A 24,172-nucleotide genomic window follows, 5' to 3' on the forward strand; every position below is an offset into this window, starting at 1 on the left:
CTCCAAATTAGTAACCATCTGCTTAATCTCAATTGGGATCACTGTGTATTTTACCCACTGCAAAGAGGAATGCTGTGTATATAAATGCAGCACTCGGGAAGGTGGGGGAATCCTTGCTGCAGGACGACATAAAAAAAGGTCTCTGCAGAGTTACAACCATTTGCCTTTTACCACTTATTTCTGACTGAAGCAAGTTCAGGTCATTTCCTGACTAGCACTGCAAGTTAGAACAAGAATACATTCTATTAATCTTTAATTGAAGTGCCTGAAGACTGAAAGCCAAAAAGAGACTAATACTATATTTAAAAAACAAAAGCATTAAAAAACAAAAAAACCCAAGGATACTGAAACTGCTTACCTCACTCAGCTCCACAGAGGAGTCATTTCCATATTTCATAGCAACTCCAGAATTCATGATTAGACTTTTCAGGGCTTGGCTATTTCTACAGATTTTAATGCTTCCAAGCTTTGCTCAATAGATTCAACACTCCCTTCTTCTCCAAGATTTTTCTGTCTTGCACATTTTGCTCTAGACAGCCATTTTCACTTAACATTTATAGAACCTAAATTAATGATGCAAGGTCTTCTAAAGGAGCCAAATTGGTTTTCATTTCACAAACAATCCATTTCTGCAAGAGACTTATTAAAGCTGCAGAGTGCAGGGTCACAGAGAATGCAGACAGTCACTAATGATCTCCTGGATACTAAAACTGTCCAAGTCCATGTGAAACCTGCATTTCAGCTCTGCCTCTAGTTTTATACTGCCCTTTCCCCAGCTAGGTTTGAGGGCATCTCCCATAGAAGTTTAATATCCTGGCAACTATCTGGTAAGTTTCAGATGAATTCACAGCCAGAACACAATCAAAGTACTGTTAAGGTTTTAGAAGGGGGGAAAAACCCCGAGACAAACTGATGCTGTACTTCACGCTAAAGTTTCCCCATCCACTAGCCTGGAGTTGTAAGTGGTTTATGATCAAACACAGCTGTCTTGCTTCTAGCTAAAGGGGAGGTGCTAAAGGAGAAAGGGAGGGGAAGGAGAGAGCTGTACCGAGTTCATTTTGGAATTGCAGGCATTTTTCCAGCTTTCTGTACACTAATTACTGCAACCAAAACTACAAGGTAAGCATACAAACAGTAAAAGTTACCAGCATAGCCATGTAGCTAAATTCTTATTTTCCCCTATTTCCATATGCAATTAAATGAGTTTCTTTATGATTTCAAAAAATTGAAGTGAACCTGAAGCTATATTTGAAAGCCAGGGATTTTACATGGTACATTAAAATTTAAAAAAAATTAGGGCAGATATAACTAGATTAATAAAAAAATAAATCATTTGAATTCAGCATCTAACTGGTAGCCCAGGAAATTCCTAGGAATATAAGTTCTTATAAAGAATGTGCTGATTTAAAACAACCAACAACATACAACAGAAGATTTAGCGACAACCTTTTCCCCTCAGTCCTTGCCTGTTATAGGTACTCCACTCACCCAAAATTTATACTGCTTTGCATTGCTATTGGTGAAGTTAGAAGCTAAGGGTATGGCTACATTTGGAATTTCAAAGCGCTGCCGAGGCAGCGCTTTGAAGTGTGAGTGTAGTCAGAACGGCAGCGCTGGGAGAGAGCTCTCCCAGCGCTGCATGTAAACCACATCCCTTACGGGTGTAGCGTGCAGCGCTGGGAGCCGCGCTCCCAGAGCTGCTGCCCTGATTACACTGACGCTTTACAGCGCTGTATCTTGCAGCGCTCAGGGGGGTGTTTTTTCACACCCCAGTTGCAGCGCTGTAAAGTGTGAGTGTAGCCAAGCCCTCAGAGTCCCTTATCCTGTGACTGAAGTATATCTGATCACTTTGTTTAATTAATACAAAGTATGTCTAAACTATTAAATCCTGGGAAGAGCTGATTTTTATAAAAAGATCAAAAATAAAATCAGGACAAATAGGGCACCACTTCACACTTGGCAAATCCATTTACACAGGGAACAATGCTTGCCAAGAGTAGCATTCTGAAAAAGATCCTCTGAATAGTATGTTTTCCTCACCTATATTAATTATGGGATCAATAATCATCATAATCAGATACAATAATAATTTTTCTGAATCACAATAAAGTCTATTAAGACCATAGAAGAAAAGAGAATATTAAAATAATAGCAACTAAACCTTTTGGGAGGGAGCACATTCTGCTTTAATGGATCAGGATCTGAGGGTCCCTCCTCATTTCCCCTTCATGCCAAGCCCTAGCAGGTGTGGGTGCTGCAGTCTCACTGTTAAGTACATTCTCTATCTCCCTCCCCACCCTGGATACATTTTCCATCATTTCTTTTTCTTCCTGATTTTGCTTTCTAACGTCACCTGTTTGTTTTCTTTACCTAGTTTCTTCCCTGTCCAACATACATCCCCTCTACTTTTCACTCAGTTTTCTGCACCCAATTCTCTTATTTTTGTTTCCCTTTCTCACCTTCACCTCCCTCAGTGTTCTCTTATATTCTTGCCTGTTTATCTCCTTTGTCCCCAAAGCATGTTCTTATTCACCTTCGCCCAGCTGCTGGCAATGTACTGTGCTGCTCTCTGCTGGTAGAAAGCTGCTATGAAGAGCGCCGGAACAGCATTGAGTAGGCTGCCTAAGAAAACAGGACCAGAGTACATGCCCAGTGGCAGTGGCTCAGCAGCTCTCCAGAAGTGGCCAGAGAGATGGGCGTGCCCCACCTCTCTGTAAAGTCTGATGTGCCTAACAGGTTGGTAGTCCCAGTGCTGAGGAATATATGCTCTTATCTTCATATGCAGAGTAGTTACACACATTAATTTCCTGCACACTATAATGAGACTACCCATGTTTTCTCCTGTGAAAGCAGACACACCTGATGGTGATTTACTATAAAATGTTTTGATAAACATAGGACTACTCACAGTGTATAAAGCAAAGCAGGTGCATTAATCTTTGCAGGATTGGGGCTAAACTAAGCTGCTCCTCGTAATATGCTTAATGAAAAACCCTTTAAAAATGCAAAATGCCTTTCAAAGTGAGTGTGCAGTGTCAGCACTTAGTCTCTGTTCAGGCTTCCCTGTTTTAGTTCATAGTTTATGTAACCCTATATCACCCATTTACAGTGTTCCAGCATTAGTAGTGAGAGTCATCTGAGATTAATGTAAATATAAAACTTTTCCTCAGTGTTTACAGTTTCACTTTACATCCATTTAACTTGAAGGATTGGGGTCTTCTGTTACCATCAGCTTGAGTTATAAAAACTCTAGTCTGGTCTCTATGGAAAATTGTTTTCATTTGAAAATTATTAGATTTATTCTCATGGCAAAGGAGACTGTTTCTGCAAAGTGTGAAGAAGTTGTTTCAAAATGTTTTTGAGTTATAATGCATTAAAAGTACCCTGAATTAAAAATCAACTTGTTACTTCCCCTTCCAACTTTACATATGGCTAAACATCCTTGGAGACCTATGCACTGGTAAATTGGAAGATATAACGAATAAGATGTAACTAAGCATATATATTCCTGGATTTTTCTTGTGGATAGCTTGGTGCCCAATACAGCTTTCCTTGATGTCAATGGGGGTTATGGGCCAAATCCACTGCTTGCTAACCAACGTCAATGGGATTTATTTTTGTCATAGACTTTCATTTGGTACTATATGTTTCTGTAAGCATGTTGCCCTCTACTGGCTAGTTACAGTTCAGAGAAAACAAAGGATCATTCTATCTACATAAGCGGATAACAGGCCTCTCCTTTCAGCTCAGGGGGCTAGAGGCCTTTGTTGTTGCAGCTGTAAAACCAGGGTTCTAGTCCCAGGTCTGAAGTATTTTGCTTAGTAGAAGTGACAGTCTTTTCATCATAACTACGGTTAGTTTTGTTCTCTTTTGCAAAAATAAAATCATCATCATATTAAATTTTTAAAGCTAAGTCTAATTGACAACTAGAACATGTTCTGAAATTTTTGAATAAATTAAGAACTTTTTTTAAAGACTTTAAAATGGCTATTTTAATTTTTTATGAAGAGTCAACCATTTCTTGGGGCTGTCAGACTAATGAAATCATATTACATCACAAAATTCAAAACCTAGACAGATCTAACTGAATATCTCCAGGCAGCCTCACCTTTATAAATCCATATATAGTGGTCAGGTAAAGTACCATGGTGGTAAGAACCTTATAAATGCTAGTTGATAGATTAGGTGCATTTTTACAATGTCTTGTGCCACAGGCAGCTTTCAAGGGCAAGAACAGTAACCACAAGACTTTTTCTGAAAGATTTTAAAGAACTGCAGTGGGACTTACACATCAGGGTTCAATTTCTGGCTCTGCCACAGTCTTCCTGCATGACCACAGGCCATTCACTTACCGTCTCTGTTCCTCATCTGTAAACCAGGGATAATAATGCTTCCCTTCTCTCAGCCCTTGTCTGTCTTCTCTATTTAGATAATAAGTTCTTTGGGGTAGGGACTTTCTCTTAAGGTATATGTCTACATCAGAGCTAGGGGTGATTCTTCATGTTAGACATACCTTCACTAGCTTGGAGAGCACTAGCATACTAAAAATAGTAGTGTAGCCATGGTAACAGTGGCACAGGCAGCAATGAGTGGTGGCACAGGCTAGCTGTGCTGAGTACAAACCCACCCAAACCCTTTGGGTAGGTACTCGGCACAACCAGATTGTTACACCGGTCACTGCTGCCCATGCTAGCATGGCAATGTTACTATTTTTAGCACGCTAGCTCAAGGAAAGTTAGTGTGAGTATGTCTAAGGCAAGCAAGTCTAATGAGAGCTGGGAATTATAGCCCAGCTCCTAGTGTAAACAATCTTAATATGTTTTTGTACATTACCTCGCTCAGTGGGGCCCTTATCTCAGTTGAGGCCTGTAGTTACTACCATAATACAAATAAATAATAATAAACTGGACATGATTCGCTGTCATAGAAGCTGATGGAGAAAGGAAACAGACAATGAAAAATACATTCTACCAAATTAAAGACACCAGGGTGAGCTACTCCACGTACATAATGCATTCCCATCAATGAGTGCTTTTTACCAACTACTGAGGTTGCATACTGCTTTTAGACAAGTGTAGTTTCACTGACAGTCTTCCTGTGATAATTTCAAAACTAGTAGGGTAGTGTATTATCTAGTAACCATTGTTAGCTGAGCTCTGCTCACTCTGAATTTAATAATCTGGTGGCCACTCTACCCCATTTATTTACAGATTTAAAAAGACAATATATTTACTTACCTACAGGAAAGAAAAATTGAGAGCTATCCAGATATTATGGTATCCCTTAATCCAGTCACACAAAGTTACTGCAGATGCTACCTTTTTGTTGTCTGTGGAGAGTCAGATCCATTATGTCAGTTTGGGTAATACCATTCTCTTTGGATGGGATACAACTTCCTCACATATTACCTTTTTACTTTTGAAATTGCTGTAAAATATGGAAAATTTTAGTGCTATAGTGATTTTACGAGGCCTCCCACTCACAATATCCCCCAGGGAACACAGTCTTCCACTTTCTAACCATTACTGGAGAGAGCATGACCCAGCTACCACATACAGAGCTTTTCCATCATTCTTGTTTTATTATCTGCAGAATGAAAATTGCTGTGCAAAAAGCAGCTATTTCTTAAAATGTAAATATACACAGACACACAAACATCATTACATAAAGTATACAAGTCAAAAAAGGGACGTTAGGCACGTGATTCCACTCTGCATGGAACATGAATGATTCACCCATCACAACTTCAACATGCGTGAAATGAAGCTTTTTTGGTTTGTTCTCTCTAGTTAACTTCCTAAATGTCACTATGATATTTCCTAAATATCTTATCATGGTAATTATCACATAATTACTGCAATTAAGGCTGCACCCTTCATAGTCACAAGCACAAATGGAATACCTCTTTAATTTATTGTAAGCTTTAATTCATCCTGAACACTATGCAATATGATAAGGGCAGATTCCTGTTTTCATTTCAGCACAAAATATATAGGTATCCTAGTACCAGTGGTTTGTATTTCCTGGGACAGAATACTAGTATTCTGAAGGTTAACATGGAGTTTGGAAGTGGTAATTCAATACAATACTTGGATAAAGTTTCCAGACAGTTCCTTATTCAATAGCACTAATACACTCTGATTTAAAGGTGGTGGTGAGAAAGGATAGTCTGCTCTTCTTGATGGAAATGATTCCCATCAGTAATACTGAAGGTTACCCACTTGTATCAAGAGAAGAATGTCCAGCTCAGCTGTAACAATTAAAAGTAACCCTGCCCCGAAAAAGTGAAGTACTCAATTTGAAAAACATGAGTCAACTTCACTATCTTGATTAATCTGAAATAAATTTGTTAGTCTCTATGGTGCCACAAGTACTCCTGTTATTTTGTGGATACAGACTAACATGGCTGCTACTCTGAAATCTAAAACAGATAGTATATCTAGAGTAATGGGATTTCCAAACAGCACTTCAATCACAGTCACTCACCCCTTCACCCCTCTCCAAATACTAAATCCACTTAAGATGTCATGTCCTTGACCAGACCAATCTTCTTTGCAGTTTACATTTGATCCCTTTAATTATCCTAGAACATTTCATGTCACCAAGCCACTCACTAATATGTCAAAAACAGCAGCCCTAGTTGTCTGTCTTTTCATCCTCCACTATCGTACATTCACAGTGATTCCACCTGACCCCACAGTACCGCAGAAACAGGCAAACTGACAAACAAGGCACCAGGAAACTCCCCCAGAGGCCTGTTACTCAGTTACGGACTTGTCTGAGGACAGCAGAGAGAGATGGTAGCAATTTTTAAGTTCCCTTTCTCTCACAACCACCTCATCTCCCTCATCAGCTACTTACCTCTTGCCTCTACCCATAAACTTGGCCATTCTGTGGACTACAATCCTTCACATCCATTACTTTTCTGCTGCTCTTCCCTACTCTCTCCACTCTCTCCTTAGCTGAGTTGTCAATTCCTCCCCCCACTTGCTCTTTCACCCTTTTTTCTCAGTTCAAAGTAGCCCCCAATTATTAGCTTCCAATCTCAAATATCACTGCACCAGTTCCCATGCTCTGGAGATAGCTGAATAAGTGTGTATGACCGCAGGACTAAAATTTGGTCCTCTCCTCCATTTCTGCTAAATACCTTGCCAAACATCTCTACTTTCCCACCTAACTAGAATCCCATGTCTACAACACTTATTTACAACCTTCAATTCCCTCCGAAGCCCTTTCCATTTGCATCTTCCTCTCTTTGCACAATATCGTACCAACTTCTTCGAAGAATAGCGCTATGAGATTTGCCATGATAGCCATCTTCCCCCACCCCAACACACACTCCTTTTTCTTCCTGTCACCGATACTGGGGTTTCTTCAATTGCCACCCCATTTCTCTTCTTCCCTTCAGCTCCAAACTCATCAAGCAAGGAAGCTGCAATCATTTCCTGAAGTTCCTCTCTTTTAACTCCACTCTGATGATTTCCATCATCTCCAGTATATTGAATCAACTTCTCCTCAACAATATTAATATCACCTCCTTCACCCTTGTACTTAGGTGCTTAGTGGTAGGCATGGTATGTTAATCTGAACAGAACAGAACCCTCCTGGGACCTCTCCCCTGCTTTCAGGGCTGCTGATCCTGCTTGACATCTTGCCCTTCCATGGCTTTTACAACATTGTTCTGTTCTGGGTCTCCTCCTCGTTTTGCCATTCCTCCAGTGTCCTTTTTGACAAGCCCCCTCACCATTTCCACTTTCCTTATGGATCTCTCAGGGCTCTGTCCTAGTCCTCTCCTCCTCTCCCTCCCCTTCTCAGTGAATAATCTTATCTGCTTACACAGCTTCAACTACAATCGCTATGCCAACAACTCACAAATTTATCTCTTTGACTCCTGAACAATCACTCCTCCATCCAATCAACGTATTTCAGCCTCTCTGCAATATCACCTCTTCCGAGCATTTCACTAATTTCAAATGACTGTAAGTGATCTTCTAATCTTCCTCCTGAAACCCTCTTCACTCTTCCATTCTCTTTCCCTGGTGTACACACCACTAGTTATTCACCCAGACCTGTAAATGAAGGATAATTTTTTATTTCCACCCCATCTCCCTGCACATTTACACAATTCCTACACATCTCTGAGATCTATTCTTTTTTTCCCTCTCTTTCTGGCTCCAGTGAGCATCCAGGACATTACTGTAACCCATTCTGATTAATGTAACGTTCCCTCTGGGCTCACTGGTAGGTCTACATTGGAATAAAAGACATGCAGCATGGCCACACCTGGCCTAGTCAAGTGACTTGGGCTCGCAGGGCTTGGGCTGCAGAGTTAAAAATTGCTGTGTAGATATTCAGGCTGGAGCCCAGGCTCTGGGTCCCTTTCCCCTTGCAGGGTCCCAGAGCTCAGGCTGAGCCCAAAAGCCTACATAGTAATTTTACAGCCCCACAGCACAAACTCCATGAGTCTGAGTCAGCTGACATGGGCCAGCTGCGGGTGTTTAACTGCTGTGTACACACACTGACCGAGACCCACATAACCCTTCAGTCAATACAAAATGCAGCAGATCTTCCTTGACCACTAATCTAACAACATTACCTTCCCCCTCTTTGAATTTCTCCACTGGCTCACCCTTCTCTAGTGCATTAAGTTCAAGCCTATTATCATCTTCAAGGTCCAGTTAACTCTATCCCACACTACTTACCTGACAGTTTCATTCTACATTCATCCCTTTCACAGCCTATTCTGCAGCACCAATGATGCCATCTTTGATATCATGTTTATCCACTTCTCCTACAACCTTATCTGCACTTATTTTTATGATACTCCTTAAGCATGGAATGCCTTTCTTGAGCTTGACTGCAAAGATACTATCTTCTCTTTTTAAGCCCCCCTTCCCCGAACAATTTCTTCCACAAGGCCTACAAGAATCTTGCTGGATAAATCTACTGCTTATTCATTTGTTTCACTTCTCTCATCCAAAAAAAATGTTTTAAAAATATTTGTTTTGCTCTATCTTGCTGTATAGTAGCCTCACAGAGTAACTGCTTAATATAAGTGCTGCTCCTCTACCCCTCCCTACTATCTGGTTTCCCCCTTCTGTTGAGTTGCGTCCAAGATAAGTTTCTAGGTTCCTGGGGCAAAGACCTTTTACCTGTATCAGAAAGCACCTAAGACACATATGGGTGCTGTTAAAACACATACATTTTTTTCTCTCACTCTTTCAATCACACACACACTTCATGTGAAAATCAGATTCAACTAATAAAAAGCACTTAACATCTCTTTAGAAATGCATGAAGCAGAGAGATTCAATGTCCATTAGCCCCCACTCACTTCCCTAAGATTATAGCTTCAAGTAGGCAGAGTAAAGTAATAGAAAATGCGAAGGACAGGAAATTGGAGCTGGGCTTTTAGCCTAAGGGCACAGCCCTCACTCTGGCACATCGGTAGGGTTCTTATTACATTATGACCTCTACATAGAACAGAAATTGCCCTTTCTGAAATTCAAATAGTTTGTTTTGCTTGCTTCCTACAAAGATGAAAAGTGGCATTTACCAATACATTGCAATATGGTTATCATCATAATCAGTCTCCTTGCTGAGGAAATCGTAATGTGAATTTGTACTTTGAAATGAAGCAAACAAACTGAAGTGTTTCTCCACAAAATGGAGAAAAAAAGAAAAAAGTGTGCAGAACCACTCATCTCCCCAGAGAACATTTATTCTGCCCTAACATCAAAACTATTCCTAAAATCAGCAGTGTTGCCAACCAGCCATTCATTAACAACTACACATAATCAAAAATAAGTATGGGGCTGGCACAGGGCCTAGTGGAAGCATTCTGCAATCCTTGGAGTTGATTCCTCAGGGCTGATGGCATGAGAAGCAGAAGTCTCAGCCCCTGGACAGCAGAAGCCCTCTGGCCAATTTAGCTGTGACACGGATGTGCTCCTATGGAAGCCCTGTTCAGTGCTCTTGGACCAGAAGGATGATGGTAGGCACAAAACTGGGGACTTGAAGGGGCACCAAGGGTGGCTGTTCCATTATGATGGAGCTATTGAAAGCATTGAAAAAGCATTCTAAGAGTTTAGCTTCTCATGAGAACATCAAGCTTTTCATTTTATTCCTGGAATACCCATACCCAGGGCAGCCACCGCATGTAGCTTTATTAATTTATTTAAGTGCATTAGGGTTTACCTAGGCTAAACATTAGCAACTGCAAATGTGTTGAGGCAAGCAGTTTGTCCTCTGAGATCAAATAGAAGACTCTAGCTTTGTAAACAGGGGCTGCTTCAAATATCTAGGGGGCAGTTACTCCTGGTGGAATTCTGCACCACTGCACATGCACAGAATTAAATGTCCCCCCCAGATTTCTTTGCTTCTCCACAGAAGAATGACTGACAGAGAAGCAAAGGCAAACTGCAAGAGTATCACATACACCTCCCCAGCAGCGTGGACATGTTGTTTTGGGCACCTGGAGCAGCTGGCTGAAAGGTAAATCATTGTGGTGGGGGAGGGAGATGCTGGGGACACCCTGGACAGTGGCTCCTACACTAGGCTCATTTGCTAGTCCCGCCTAGGCTGGGGTGAACGGGACTTCCTCTTCCTCTGCAAGGCTGGGGCCAGAAACCTCCCCCAGCTGCAGGAAGCTCCACACTTTCCCCCACCCCCCATTTCCTTCTCCCTCGTCCGCCCAACCCCCGCGCATCCACACACCCCCATGCCCAGACCCCCCCATCAAGCCTCACCCCCCTGCACACAGAATCTCCTCACCAAGTCCCCCGCAGCCAAACCCCCATCCCGCCAAGTCTCACCACTGCAACTGTATCCGCCGAGCCCAACCCCTCCACACCTAGACCCCCCGCATCTGGACCCATGCTGAGCCCCTCCCACGTATGTCCAGACCTCCACTCCTGTACACAGACCATCCACACTGAGCCCCCCCACTCGAACCTCCACCTTGATGAATCCTACCCTCCCTGGACCCAGACCCTCTTGATGAGCCCCCCAGCACCTGGACCCCCTTGCCAAGCCCCATTCCCCCACACTCATACCCCCCCTTCTGAGCTTCAACCACCTTCACCTGAACCCTATGCAAAGACCTATTGCCCCTGCACCCAGAACCCACCCAACCAGCCTCTGCACATCCTCATCCTCCCTGCACCAGACCCCCCACTGAGCTGTCCACAGCCAGTTTTCCCCACTCAGAACCCTCTCACCCCACAGATGGATCCCGCCATACTTGGATCTTGGCCAGGCTGAGCCTGCCTGCCCATACTTGGTGCACCTGAGGGGCAGGACTCCAGGTGTTTCTGAGGCAGGCCCAGCCCTTTCCTTCTGCTGTGTCAGGGTTGGGTGCAGCCTCACCACCAAGTCCTTGTCCCAGGGGGCAAAAGGGGAGACAGCAGGGTAATTTCCTGTCTCCATGCAGCAGTGGCCTGTGCTCCCCACTGCCATGCAGGAGCCTCCACATTTATTGACAAATAAAATGTGCAGAATTTTAAAATATTGTGTGCAAAAAAATTAATTTTTTTGTGCAGAATTCCCTCAGGAGTAGAAAAATATCAAACTGTGCTCATGGAAGCCCCTGCTACTACAGCTGTTCTGTAATCTTTTTTTGGCACGCTGGAAACCAGCAGTTTAACACTGCTACAAGGTCCTTGTCCTGGGCCTCAGGCTCAGCTTACCACCACTGTATTATGCACAACATCAATACAAAATTCTATTTAACTGTCTGGGTTGGCTTAGTCTACGAAGCCAATTGCCCTTGATTTTAGTTGACTGGGGGAAAAAAAGGGTTTGTGTGTGTAAAAAATAGATCTAAAAGTCTGGGTATGAGCCAGCACTCTAACTAGGACAAAAAGATGCGTAAAACATTGTTTCTAAACAGCACAGGTCATGAGGGTGGGGGGAGGAACCCTTTTTAATTAAATTAGAAGGCTGTGAAATTTTGGGACACAGTTTCAAATCTATTTTTATTTACACACACGTTTGGGCACAGCACACATGGCTGTAGCACCTGGCCCCCTATACCATTTTCAATATAATTGTCACCATCTGCAAAGGATGGTCAAAACCCACCATTTTGCTGCATGGAGGCTACATGACTTGCCTATAAGGGAAATCATCTCATTGCCACATAAAAGATCCAATTAAAAGCCTCCAGTAAGAGCATTTATTAAAAGGCTGCCTGAACAAACGTGCCTTGTACTGTGCTCGAAGCTTGCCACTTGGGGCTCTGATCTACCACAGAGGGAAAGAGTGCTGGGGTGACCTTTTAAATATAACACAAATACAGTATCAAAAATTGTAAAAAGAGGCTTTGATGTAGTAATCTACTATTGAAGCAAAAATGGCATCAATCTGCTAGAGAAGCAAGCTTTCATAAGAGTTTAATATTTTCCTCTTGCTCATCTATATTTCTGTCATGATCCAGTAAGTTCAAGAGACAGAAACACTACATTTCACATAACACAGATGAGTCCTGGCACATCTAATCTACCATCTCCACTTTTAATTTATATGAGAAAAATGAATGACTGAGCAGTGCTAGAGGGATATAAAAGCCAGGTTCATACAAAACACAATGCATAATCCTATTACACCTGATGCCCAGCTCTGAACAAATAAACTCCATTACATATGCTGGCTTGGAATCAAAGACTGCAAAACCAAACGGCTTCCCCCATCCCCAAACAGATATGCAAACGTCTGTCAAACAAAACAACTTTCAGCCACTTTCAGACAAGCCAAGCTTGCTAAATCTATATTCCTATAATCAATTTCCATTTCAATAGAATCATTTTCTAATTTAAGCCTGATAGAATGGAAATGATGGAAGTCAAAGAGCAAATGAGTGTCATCTCAAGCTGAGGTATTTTATAGAAGCAGGCTTCATTGTCCAGACTGCTAGGTTCTTCTTCAGCAGTAAGTTGCCCTATTTAGATGGATTTCACTGGCAGAAATCTTTAAGCTGCATTTTTTGAAAACTAGCCTGTAACAGCATAAAATGGACATTGGGATTGTATGCATATGAGACAGAAGACGACAGACTAGTGGGTGGAAAACTGGTGGCAGAAGGATCTGTAAATGCTAGAGCACATGCCATTCCAGGACTAGGACCAGAATCCTGTATTCCTTAGTCCCAACATTCCTCAGCTGTCTACCAAATAGCTGTGAAAACCACTTGCAAAATGTGTCTCATCCCTCTAATGCCCCTAGAGCAGGCCTGCACAACATGCGGCCCGCAGAGGCTCACTGTGCAGCCCGTGGCGGGATTCAAAAGGCTCTGAGCTGCTCACAGTGGCGGGGAGCTCAGACCTCTTTAAATCTCAGCCGCGGCAGGGTTTCAATAGGCTCTGAGCTCCCCGCCGCTGCGGGCAGCTCAGAGCTCTTTAAATCCCAGCCGCGGCCAGGATTCAAAAGACTCTGGGCTGCTCACAGTGGCGGGGAGCTCAGAGCTGTTTAAATCTCAGCCGCGGCCGGGATTCAAAAGGCTCTGAGCTGCACGCAGTGGCGAGAAGCCCAGAGCTCTTTAAATCGCAGCCGTGGCCGGGATTCAAAAGGCTCTGAGCTCCCCGCCGCTTCGGGCAGCTCAGAGCTCTTTAAATCCCAGCCGCGGCCAGGATTCAAAAGACTCTGGGCTGCTCACAGTGGCGGGGAGCTCAGACCTCTTTAAATCTCAGCCGCGGCAGGGTTTCAATAGGCTCTGAGCCGCCCGCAGTGGCGGAGAGCCCAGAGCTCTTTAAATCCCAGCCGCGGCCAGGATTCAAAAGGCTCTGAGCTGCCCCCAGCGATGGGGAGCCCAGAGCCATTTAAATCTCAGCCACAGCCGGGATTCATAGGGCTCTGGGCTGCCCGCCAGTGGCAGGGAGCTCAGACCTCTTTAAATCTCAGCCCCGGCTCGGATTCAAAGGGCTCTGGGCTGCCCGCAGCCACAGAGAGCCCAGAGCCCTTTAAATCTCAGCCGCCAGGGCCGGCTTTAGGCCAATTCATCCAATTCCCCTGAATCAGCCCGCCCCTAAGAGGGTCACATGCCCAAGCCCCAGTACGGTGTACCGGCTTCCCCAGGGGGCAATTTAAAAGGCCTGTGGCTCCCAGGCCCTTTAAATTGCCACCAGAGCACCACTGCTGGAGCCCTGGGGTAGGGCTGTGGGGCTCTGGGGGCTATTTAAAAAGTCCAGGGTTCCTGTCGCTTCTACCGCCCTGGCCCTTTAAATAGCCACCGGAGCCCCACCACTTCCCCAGCGTTCCCGTGGCTATTTAAAGGTCTGGGGCAGTAGAAGAAGGGGAGCTCTGGACCCTTTAAATACCCACAGAGCCCTAGGGTAGCGGGGGGCTCTAGGGGCTATTTAAAGGGCCGGGGCTCCAGCTGCCTCTGCCGCCCCGGTCCTTAAATAGCCGCTGAAGCCACACCGCTTCCCCAGGGCTCCCTCGGCTATTTACAGGGCTGGGGCAGTAGAAGCAGGGGAGCCGCAGGCTCTTTAAATAGCCTCCCAGAGCCCTGGGGTAGCGGGGGGGGGGGTGTCTCCAGATGCCTTTGCTGCCCTGGTCCTTTAAATAGCCCCTGGAGACCCACCACTTCCCCAGGGCTCCTGCAGCTATTTACAGGGCTGGGGCAGTGGAAGCAGGGGAGCCCCAGGCCCTTTAAATAGCTCCTGAGCCAAGGGCTGCTACTGCTACCCTGGTGGGGGAGGCAGGAGGAGGGGGCACTCACCATACAGAATGGGCTGTACCCCCTGTACCTGCACCAGTTGCCCGCAGCCAACCCCTGCCGCACCTCCTGCCCTGCCTGCACCAGTTCCTGTATGCAGCCAGCCCTGCACCCGCTGCCCACAGCCAGCCCGTCTCCAGCCAGCCCTGTACCCCCTTCCCTGTCTCCAGCCAACCCCTGCCACACCCCCCTGCCTGAAGCCAGCTAGTCCTGCACTCCTTTGTCTCCAGCCCTGCCAACCCATGCCGCACCCCCCCGTGGCCCTGCCTGAAGCCAGCCAACCCATCCCACCCCACATGCTGTCTCCAGCCTGCCCCACATCCCTTGCCCAGCCTGCAGCAAGACCCTACCTCCAGCCCCTACCTCCCCCCCACCTGCAGTCAGCCTCATGTGCACTGGTGCCCTGTAGTTCCCAGGGAAGTAACCCTGCACACCTGCTTCAATGAGGTGGGCAGGGAGCAGCTGGGACCCACACGTGCACCCTAGCACACCCTCAGGGAGTGGCGGAGCTCATTTCTAGTTCAGACACATCTTTTTAAAAAAGAACTTTAGGTAGGGTTAACATACATCTGTACTTTCCTGGACATGTCAGGCTTCTTGGATCTTAAATCGCCATCCAGGAGGAAAATACGGACGTATGGTAACCCTACTGGTACAAAAAATACATACTGTGGCAGAACTTTTTATAGGGAACTAGTTGCTAAGAAATGAAAAGCTTTTTTTTTTTACATGTGGTTTTTTTTTTTTTTCAGTCATCTCTGCCGGGGCCCTGCCGAAAATGTTCGAATTGGGCCCTGCACTTCCAAAAGCCGGCCCTGCCAGCTGCGGACGAGATTCAAAGGCTCTGGGCTGCCCACAGCCATGGGGAGCCCAGAGCCCTTTAAATCTCAGCCGTGGCCGGGATTCAAAGGGCTCCGGGCTCCCCGCAGCTGCCCGCAGAGATTCTCGGCCGCGGCTGAGATTTAAAGGGCTCAGGGCTCCCCGCCGCCACGGGCAGCCCAGAGCCCTTTGAATCCCAGCGGCAGCTCCAGCGGATGCGCTGGGGCTGGGATTTAAAGGGCTCGGGCTCCCCTCAACAGCAGGAGCTCTGGGCCCTTTAAATCCCTGCCCCAGCCCCACAAAGCTCCGGGTTCCCGCAGCCGCCGGAGCCCCGGGCCCTTTAATTTGACCCTGAGGGCTCCCAGCCAACTCTTCAGCTGGGAGCCCCTGGTTGATTTAAAATCAAGTATCACCTCCCCACCCCCAACCTTCCTTTTTGGCCCACAGCTGTTTTGGTGGGGTGGCACTGGGAAAGGAGGGTTTGTTTCTGCAGGGCTGGGTGGTGCTGGGGCGGAGTGTTTCCGCTGGGCCAGGGGGTTTCGGCCCTCAGCTGTTTTCTTTGGAGTAATGTGGCCCTCGCGCTTTACGAGTTGTGCAGGCCTGCCCTAGAGGAAGGGGGATGGGCCATGTGCTGGATGCTGAGGGTATCAAGGGAAAGCCAAGCCCAGCTCTCACTCACTCCTGAAGAGGCTGCCTGATCTTGGGATTCTTAGCGCAGTCTGCTGCTGCAGTAACAGTGGTGTAGGCCCAGCCTTACATTGTTTGTTTAATAATAATAATACCACCAAGTGTGATGGGCCTGAAGGGACTAATGAGCTTATAGATACAATCAGCCTTGTCCCGCTACACCTGTCATGGCTGGTAGGAGGGAGGCAAAAAGAGGAAAAGGACAGCTCATGGGTGGCTGACTTGGAGAAGGAGCAGACTTCTTGAGCTAGCCCTATGAAGGAAGGCAGCTGGAGCCAGGGCTTAATTAGAGACTATCTTGAAGCTGTCTGGCAGGAAGGATCAGCTAAGGCTGGAACCTAACTAGAGACTCCTACAGATCAGAGCCTCCTTGTGGCAGGCAGACCTGGTGCAAACCCTTTAGTTCCTCAACTAGTCTGGATCCCCTCTGTGTTGGGTCCTGAAGAAGAGTCACTGAGAGAAGAGACTGTGAGGAAGGCCTAGTTGTAGACCATATTGGAAGCAGCCCAGGCATACGGCAGAGGCTCTGAATGAACAAATCTCATCTTTTTCATACAGGGTCTCTGGGCTGGAACCCAGAGGAAAGGCTGGGCCTGGCTTCCCCTACCAGCCACAGAGGGTGGGGATATGAAGACACCAGAGCCAAGGGCTAGCAGGCCCAAAAGCCTTAAATTGGGCTGAACTTCCAGCATGATGCTGTCAGACCAGTGGCATGTTGGACTAGGGGTTTCCCTGGAAGGGACAGGACTAAAAGTGACCTGGATGGAGGGTTAAGTCTTAGGAAGAGGCAGACCACTGCAGGGCCAGAGCAGGACACACCAAAGGACAAGGAGAGCCACTATGCCATGCCCAACCAGCATGGGGTGACTGGTGGATGAATCACATGCGTACAGTAGCTATTTTATAATGCTCTCAGAGCACTTTACAAAGATCAGTATCATTGTCCCTGTGTTACAAACGAATTTTTACATTACAGTGTTCATGTTCAGTTATTATTTTGGAATGTTACCGAAATTTCGCTGACAGTGCAACTCAGCACAGAAACCGCAGTTTTCAAAATCTCTCAGCAAAAACCCGAACAGAATTTCATTAGAGAAAGAAGAGAAAATTCTCTGGTCCTGGTCTTACACCTGCTGCATAGAACTGAGTTGTTATGTATTCTCTAAAAAAGGCTGCAAGAATCGTTTACAATGCCAAGCGTTAGACAATCTAACTACAGGAGTTGCTACCAGCTCCTTCTATAATACCCAGAGATTTTACAACTGGTTATCTGCTGGGCTTCTCCCCTTTGATAGGTGTACAGAAGCCACAAGATTTGCTCCCACATTTTTGTGCTCACAAATCTGGCAAGCACAATTTTTTCCACCTTCAAATAAATAAAGGAATCTTGGCTTTTAGAACATTTAATCCATTAGACAAAACACACACACACACACACACAAAATATATGGGGTCAAATTTTTTTTAAAGGTGCTCCAAGCCTTGTACCCCAATTTGTGTGCAAATGCTGTCTGGATACTCAGATCGTACACAGAGACCTGCACAGACAAAATTAGAAGCCATGTTTGAAAGCCTGGCCCACCATACATACGGTTTACTATCTGCAGCTATAAACAACAGGGCAAGGAATCCTATGTGCCACTTAAAGAAAAATAAATTCAGAACAAGAATCAAGAAGCAATTTTTCCACACTGATGAGTCCATGAAGCAAGATTTCTGAGACAAAAGCAAAAGAGTTATCCAAGAAACAAGTTAGATGCCATCTTGAGGAAAAATGGAAGTACTAAAAATTGAGAATCTTGATGGACCCAACAAGCTTTACTCATTGCCAATATTTCTATTTCTGAACAAATGATTTATTTAGTCATTAATAAAATACAACACTATTCTAAGGATGAGAAGTATCAGTTAACATACTATGGACAAAATTCCACATTGGAAAACATGGTTTTTGCAATGGTGTATTATAAAGTTGTTCAAAACTAAAATGCTTTGTTTGTAGATAAAATACAGGAATGAAAGCATTATAGTCATAAAAACATGAAAACTGAAGTAAAGATTTCAGAGGTGGCATAATATGCAAGTAGTCTATTTCACTATTACTGCAGGTAGCTTTTTGGTGTTAAACCAGCCACACACTTACCCATAACATTAAAAATTCGTCCCTCAGACTTTCTTAATACTTTTTCTCTCGTGTTCAGGGAAAAAATGAATTAAGCATATTCCAAGTTATACATAAAGCAAACAGCAGCTTTAATTTAATATTGTTAACCACCAAAAAATAAAAAAGAAACAATGCGTCAAATGTATAGCTTCTGTAAGAGAGTACGAGTTCACTGAAGTCAATGGCATTGGCATCTGCTCACAGCAGCCCTGAATTTGGCATTGTGTGTTATTCACAAGTAAAGCCACATGCTACAGGACTAACAGTCTTTAGTCACTACAAAACACATTTTTCCCAGATAATTACACTTCCCTCTTGGACAACAGGCTATAGTGTTCTGTATTTTTAGGAGTCAATTTGTAAAGCTACTTACATCAAATATATATTAGTTTCCAGAGACATTCTTCTGTAATTTTATAGGGAACAAATCAGCATTATCTTCCTTACTTAAATGTTTGAATACTACAGTGATGGGTGATGATACAGTAACCATCCGAAGTGCTCTTTTGGGGGCCCAGTTTCAAGGACAGACTATGGCGTTCAATTGTTCATTGATTAGATATGGAGAGGCAGGAAAGACTATTATAATAAATTATAGAAGCATGCCCCCTACCAGTCATTTGGAGAACTACATCAGGCATATATGCTGGGTGCCTTACAACGATAGGGAAAAGGGAGATGAGAAGTAGGCAGAGAAACGGTACATTTTTGAGTATGGTAGGCTCTCATGGGGCAAAGGGAAAAACAGATGGATCATATCCAGCACTGTACTTCCAATATAGCATTATGATGTGTGAGTAAAAACCCAAGACTGAGAAGGCCTGCAGCGCACTGTTTTAAAGTAATAAAGAAGTTCTGCAGTATTAAGCTCTTGCTGATTTTATACTACAGCCCCGTTTGCTAAATTAAAAGCAATACTCACTGTAAGTGTTGACCATTCATTACTTAATTTATAGCTATTATATATATGCCATAGTAGACAAATGGTTACCCATTATTCAGTGTAAAGAGCCCATTAATGCTGTTTTCGGCAGCCATCCAGAATCCATTGCATTGCAGTCTAAAATAAATTAAATCCTCAGTGATAATCTTGAATTTGTTATTATGTAGATAATCTATGTATATAAGTGGAACACACTACAATGAGCAATTACAATTTGGATTTGACTGATTAAGGGGCACGTTTTCAGGTGGGAAAGGAAAAATCCACTTACACTATGAGTTTAGGTCAAATTTAGCAGCATTAGATCGATTTAACCCTGCACCCGTCCACACAACAAAGCCATCTTTGTCGACTTAAAGGGCTCTTAAAATCAATTTTGGTACTCCTCCCCAATGAGAGGATTAGCGCTGAAATTGACCTTGCTGGGTCAAATTTGGGGTAGTGTGGACACAATTCGATGGTATTAGCCTCCGTGAGCTATCCCAGAGTGCTCCATTGTGACCGCTCTGGACAGCACTCTCAACTCTGATGCACTGGCCAGTTAGACAGGAAAAGCCCTGCGAACTTTTGAACTTCATTTCCTGTTTGGCCAGCATGGCGAGCTGATCAGCACAGATGCCCATGGCGAGCTGATCAGCACAGGTGAGCATGGAGTCCCAGAATCACAAAGAGCTCCAGTATGGACCGAATGGGAGGTACTGGATCTGATCGCTGTATGGGGTGACGAATCTGTGCTATCCAAACTCCATTCCACAAGACGAAATGCCGAAATATTTGAAAAAAATCTCCAAGGGCACGAAGGACAGAGGTTATAACAGGGACCCGCAGCAGTGCTGCGTGAAACTTAAGGAGCTCAGGCAAGCCTACCAAAGAATCAGAGAGGCAAATGGCCACTCCAGGTCAGAGCCCCTGACATGCCACTTCTATGATGAGCTGCATGCCATTCTAGGGGGTGCCCCTACAACTACCTCACCCCTGTGCTTCCCTCCTCCTCCACCCATCACAGGCTACCTTGGCAGTTATCCGCCCCATTTATGTGATGAATTAATAAAGAATACATGAATTTGAAACAACAATGACTTTATTGCCTCTGCAAGCGGACATCAAAGGGGAGAGGGTACGGCGGTTGGCTTACAGGGAAGTAGAGTGAACCAAGGGGGCGGGTTTTCATCAAGGAGAAACAAACAGGAGAAACAGTCATGAAACTGGTTTTCAAAGCTTCTCCGATGCACAGCGCACCCTGCTGCGCTCTTCTAACCGCCTCAGTTTCGCTGAGGTCTAACCGAATCAGTGAACTGCGCTAGCGAGCTTTTAACATCCAAAGGCACATTCTACCACCACTATGCACTTGTTCAGCTTACAGCTGAACTGCTCCTTACTACTGTCCAGCTTCATGAGCCATGGGAGCAAGGGGCAGGTTGAGGTAGGTGCAACTGTGCGGTGCTGCCAACTGGGAGAGCAGCCTGAGGCAGAAGCCTCCAGCTGGCAAGATATTCCAGACAGGACTGAATCTCCATTAGACGAAACTTAAAGAAGAGAATGACCTGGAGTCATTCCTATTCTTGTCCAGGCACCCCCAACCGACCTCACCGAGGCTGGCCAGGAGCACCTCTGTCTGCCCAGGCACTCCCAACCAACCTAACCGAGGTCAGCCAGGAGCACCCACAGGACGATGACGATAGTTAGCAGTCGTATTGCACCATCTGCCGCCCACAAGGCAAGGTACGGCAAGGCAAGGCAAGGGGATGCTGCTGTGTAGCAGTGCAGTACCGTGTCTGCCAGCAGCACCCAGGAGACAAAGTGACAGTGAGCTGAGTGGGCTCCATGCTTGCCATGGTATGTCATCTGCATGGGTAACCCAGGAAAAAAAGGCGAGAAATTATTTTTTCCCATTGCTTTCATGAGGGGGGGCCTGACGACATGTACCCAGAACCATCTGCGACAATGTTTTTGCCCTATCAGGCACTGGAAGCTCAATGCAAAATTGCAATGGGCGGTGGAGACTGTGGGAACTGTGGGGTAGCTACCACAGTGCAACACTCTGAAAGTCGACGCTAGCCTCGGTACTGTGGACACACACCGCCAACTTAGTGGGGACACACGCAATCCACTGTATCAAATTGATTTCTAGAAAATCAACTTCTATTAAATCAACCTAATTTCGTAGTGTAGACATACCCTAAGTTATCTAGCAACCAGCATTTCTGTCACCAGTATAAGCTATTTCAACTAAAAAAATTAAACTTCTTCCCATTCTGAAATCAGGTGTTCTGTCCTTGCAGTTCTATGCACTTAATGGAGAATAAATTAGGAAAGTGAAGCTCTATTGTGTGGGTCTAAAAGGAGAATATCACACAAAGTGCATCTTTTAGAAAGGGTGTGTGCTATAATACTTCCTAAGAAGTTACTATTTTACCAGTCAAAAAGCAAACAAAGTTCTTATCTGTTGGCTTCTATAGACTGAACTGTAAAACCCAACTTTTCTCTGTAGAGTTCAGGGATTGCCCTGCCTGGGAGACCTCCAAAGAATGCTGTATAAAGTGACGCTGGTTATTAAATAGATAGTACACTCCTCTCTGAGGTAATAAAGAACTAATACCCCTGTATGGAGTCAGGCAATACTGTATGTTGGAGTTGTCTTTGAGATCAGATGTAAACACAGCGTCCTGATTGCAAGTGGTCATGAAATATACCAGTGTGCTTTTTGCAATGATCAGTATGAAGCTCTGGTGCCCGTGTTAACCTCTAACTCAAGTAACTGCATCCTAGCTACCTAAATTTCTCCATCAGATGTTTAATAGAAAAATAAATTTTTAATTTCCTCTCCTCATCTGTTGTTAGTGTTCTTGCTAAACAGTTGCAATTTCACCACAGAGGTGGATGTATTTTAGTGGCAGCTGGAGTGCACCTAAGTTGAAAGCTTTTGTGTCAGTTTGTAATACATCTGAAGAGCCTTTGGAAGGGAAAACGCTATGTAAAATAGATCACGACTTTAGGTAGTGTCCATTTACCTGTGACAGTAAAAGGGTCACTGGTCATCACCAGCTTAGAAAGCGGACAGTTTAAAAAAATATTTATAGGCCAAATTTTCAAAATGTAGAGAGTATGTGTGTGTATGTGCTTTTTGAACATTGACATTTGTGTGCACATGATAGAATACAGAAATAGAGTATTATCCAAATGAGTTTTGTGTGTGTAAATTCTATCATTCTTCTCATAAATGTGCTCTTCTACAGTCTTATCGATTATGCATAAGATGAGAGAGGTGAAAAAAGTGAGTACATAGGTGTTTGTGGCCAAAAAGTGCATATATGTGCATACCAAGACACTAGCTTTAAAAATACGGCCCTATATAGAAACACATGAAATTTACTTAAAATAATGCATCATTTAGTTTTATTCCATAGTATTCATTTGTGGAGGGAAATATGTTAAGAGGATCACATCGATCCAAATCCCATTGCTTCATCTCAAGCTCTAGAATTCCAGTGAAAAGGCTGCATATCATATCTGTTGCCATGTGTGGTTTGCAGAAGAAGAGGCAGGGACACAACTCCTAGCACCTCTGTTAGTTGTACTAGGAAAGAGAAACTAAAGGAGAACCAAGACTGTTTGGATCCCCATAAATAGCTTCCTGAAGAGGGAGCACAGGTGGCAGCACATAAATCAATTAGCTTTTTCACTAGTTAAGTATGAATACGCACACACGTAACTGTGGTCTGACTCTAATGCTTAAAATGCAATGAAATATATACACCAAATTCCTGACAAAGTTGGAATCTTTTGCTATCTGCAAAGAGGAAATGTATATTCTTTACACCCAAGTATAGTTACAAAAAAACTTGCCAATTATTAGATTTAGGACATATATAATGGCATCTGTATACAACATTTATAGCAGTATTTAACCCATTGGCACTAGCTTGTACATCAACAGTAAAGGGTGATGGTGTCAACCAAAAGATCAATATGTTAGACATAAATTTTAGCAACCAGGTGAAGAGGGTCAAGGAAAAAATGTGCTTTCAATATTAGACCTAGTGATGGAACAGGGGGAAAATGCCACAAGATTTGTCCCTATAAAATTGCAGAAGTGTCCCTTGAAACAAAGAGCTAAATATGAAGGTGTTAATAAATCAAGGCAAAACAGATAGATAAAGACACACATTCTGGGGCGAGTAGTCAGTAACTGTTGTTGGATATAAGACTGTGAAGATATTTATTAATCAAATCATTCCCTATGAGTGACTAGAATAATCTGCCTCTAACTAAAGGACCATCCTCATCTTACATACAGACAATTTCCACTTAGAAAAAATTATGCATTCTTTAAAGAAATTAAAACTCTCTCTCTCTAACAATAGGTTCAAGTTGTTTGCTGAGATACTTGTACACACTGGGATAAATCAATTCACACTGTACCCAGGGACAAAAGTAAGAGATAAATAAGAGACAGGGTGCTGCACAAGCATATCTCCACAAAGCTCTGCAAAGTTGTACATTCACATGGTTTTTAAAATGTATATGGATTTTTCTACTTTGTAGAAAGAGTTATAATTTGGGCAAAGGACTGCTGCCCGTTTAGCTTTTACATCACTGAAAATCTTTGTTTCAATGTTGTGAAGGACATGGGGTTGCTCTGCATTAATTTAGGAATGCTACGTATGCCATATGAGTGTCCAATAGCCAGAAGGGACATTTTCTGTCAGGAATTTATTCAAAAGGCACTGTTAGGAAAAATAAACAGGATATAAAATAATGACTAAAGAAAAGACTCCCACGTGGGAAAACACTTCAAAGTCTTTAAAGAGAACAATGACTGGGCTATTAAGTTGGAAGAGCCTAC

At 44.1% G+C, this 24,172-nt stretch overlaps 1 protein-coding gene across 3 annotated transcripts in view; it reads right to left on the minus strand.

The window, feature by feature from the left end:
• Positions 1 to 24,172, minus strand: part of MCC (MCC regulator of WNT signaling pathway) — a 341,462-nt gene that overhangs the window by 244,732 nt on the left and 72,558 nt on the right. The window contains exon 1 of one of the 3 annotated variants that reach the window (XM_050945634.1): positions 359 to 945. The exons of the other annotated variants lie outside the window; for them this stretch is intronic. Within the exon in view, the coding sequence (XP_050801591.1) occupies positions 359 to 415 (57 nt within the window). The 5' untranslated portion in view covers positions 416 to 945. Of the gene's footprint in view, positions 1 to 358; positions 946 to 24,172 lie in introns of those variants that run through there. 3 annotated transcript variants of the gene reach the window in all.

This window comes from Gopherus flavomarginatus, chromosome 3 (genome assembly GCF_025201925.1).
Source record: "Gopherus flavomarginatus isolate rGopFla2 chromosome 3, rGopFla2.mat.asm, whole genome shotgun sequence".
Taxonomy (NCBI): Eukaryota; Metazoa; Chordata; order Testudines; family Testudinidae; genus Gopherus; species Gopherus flavomarginatus.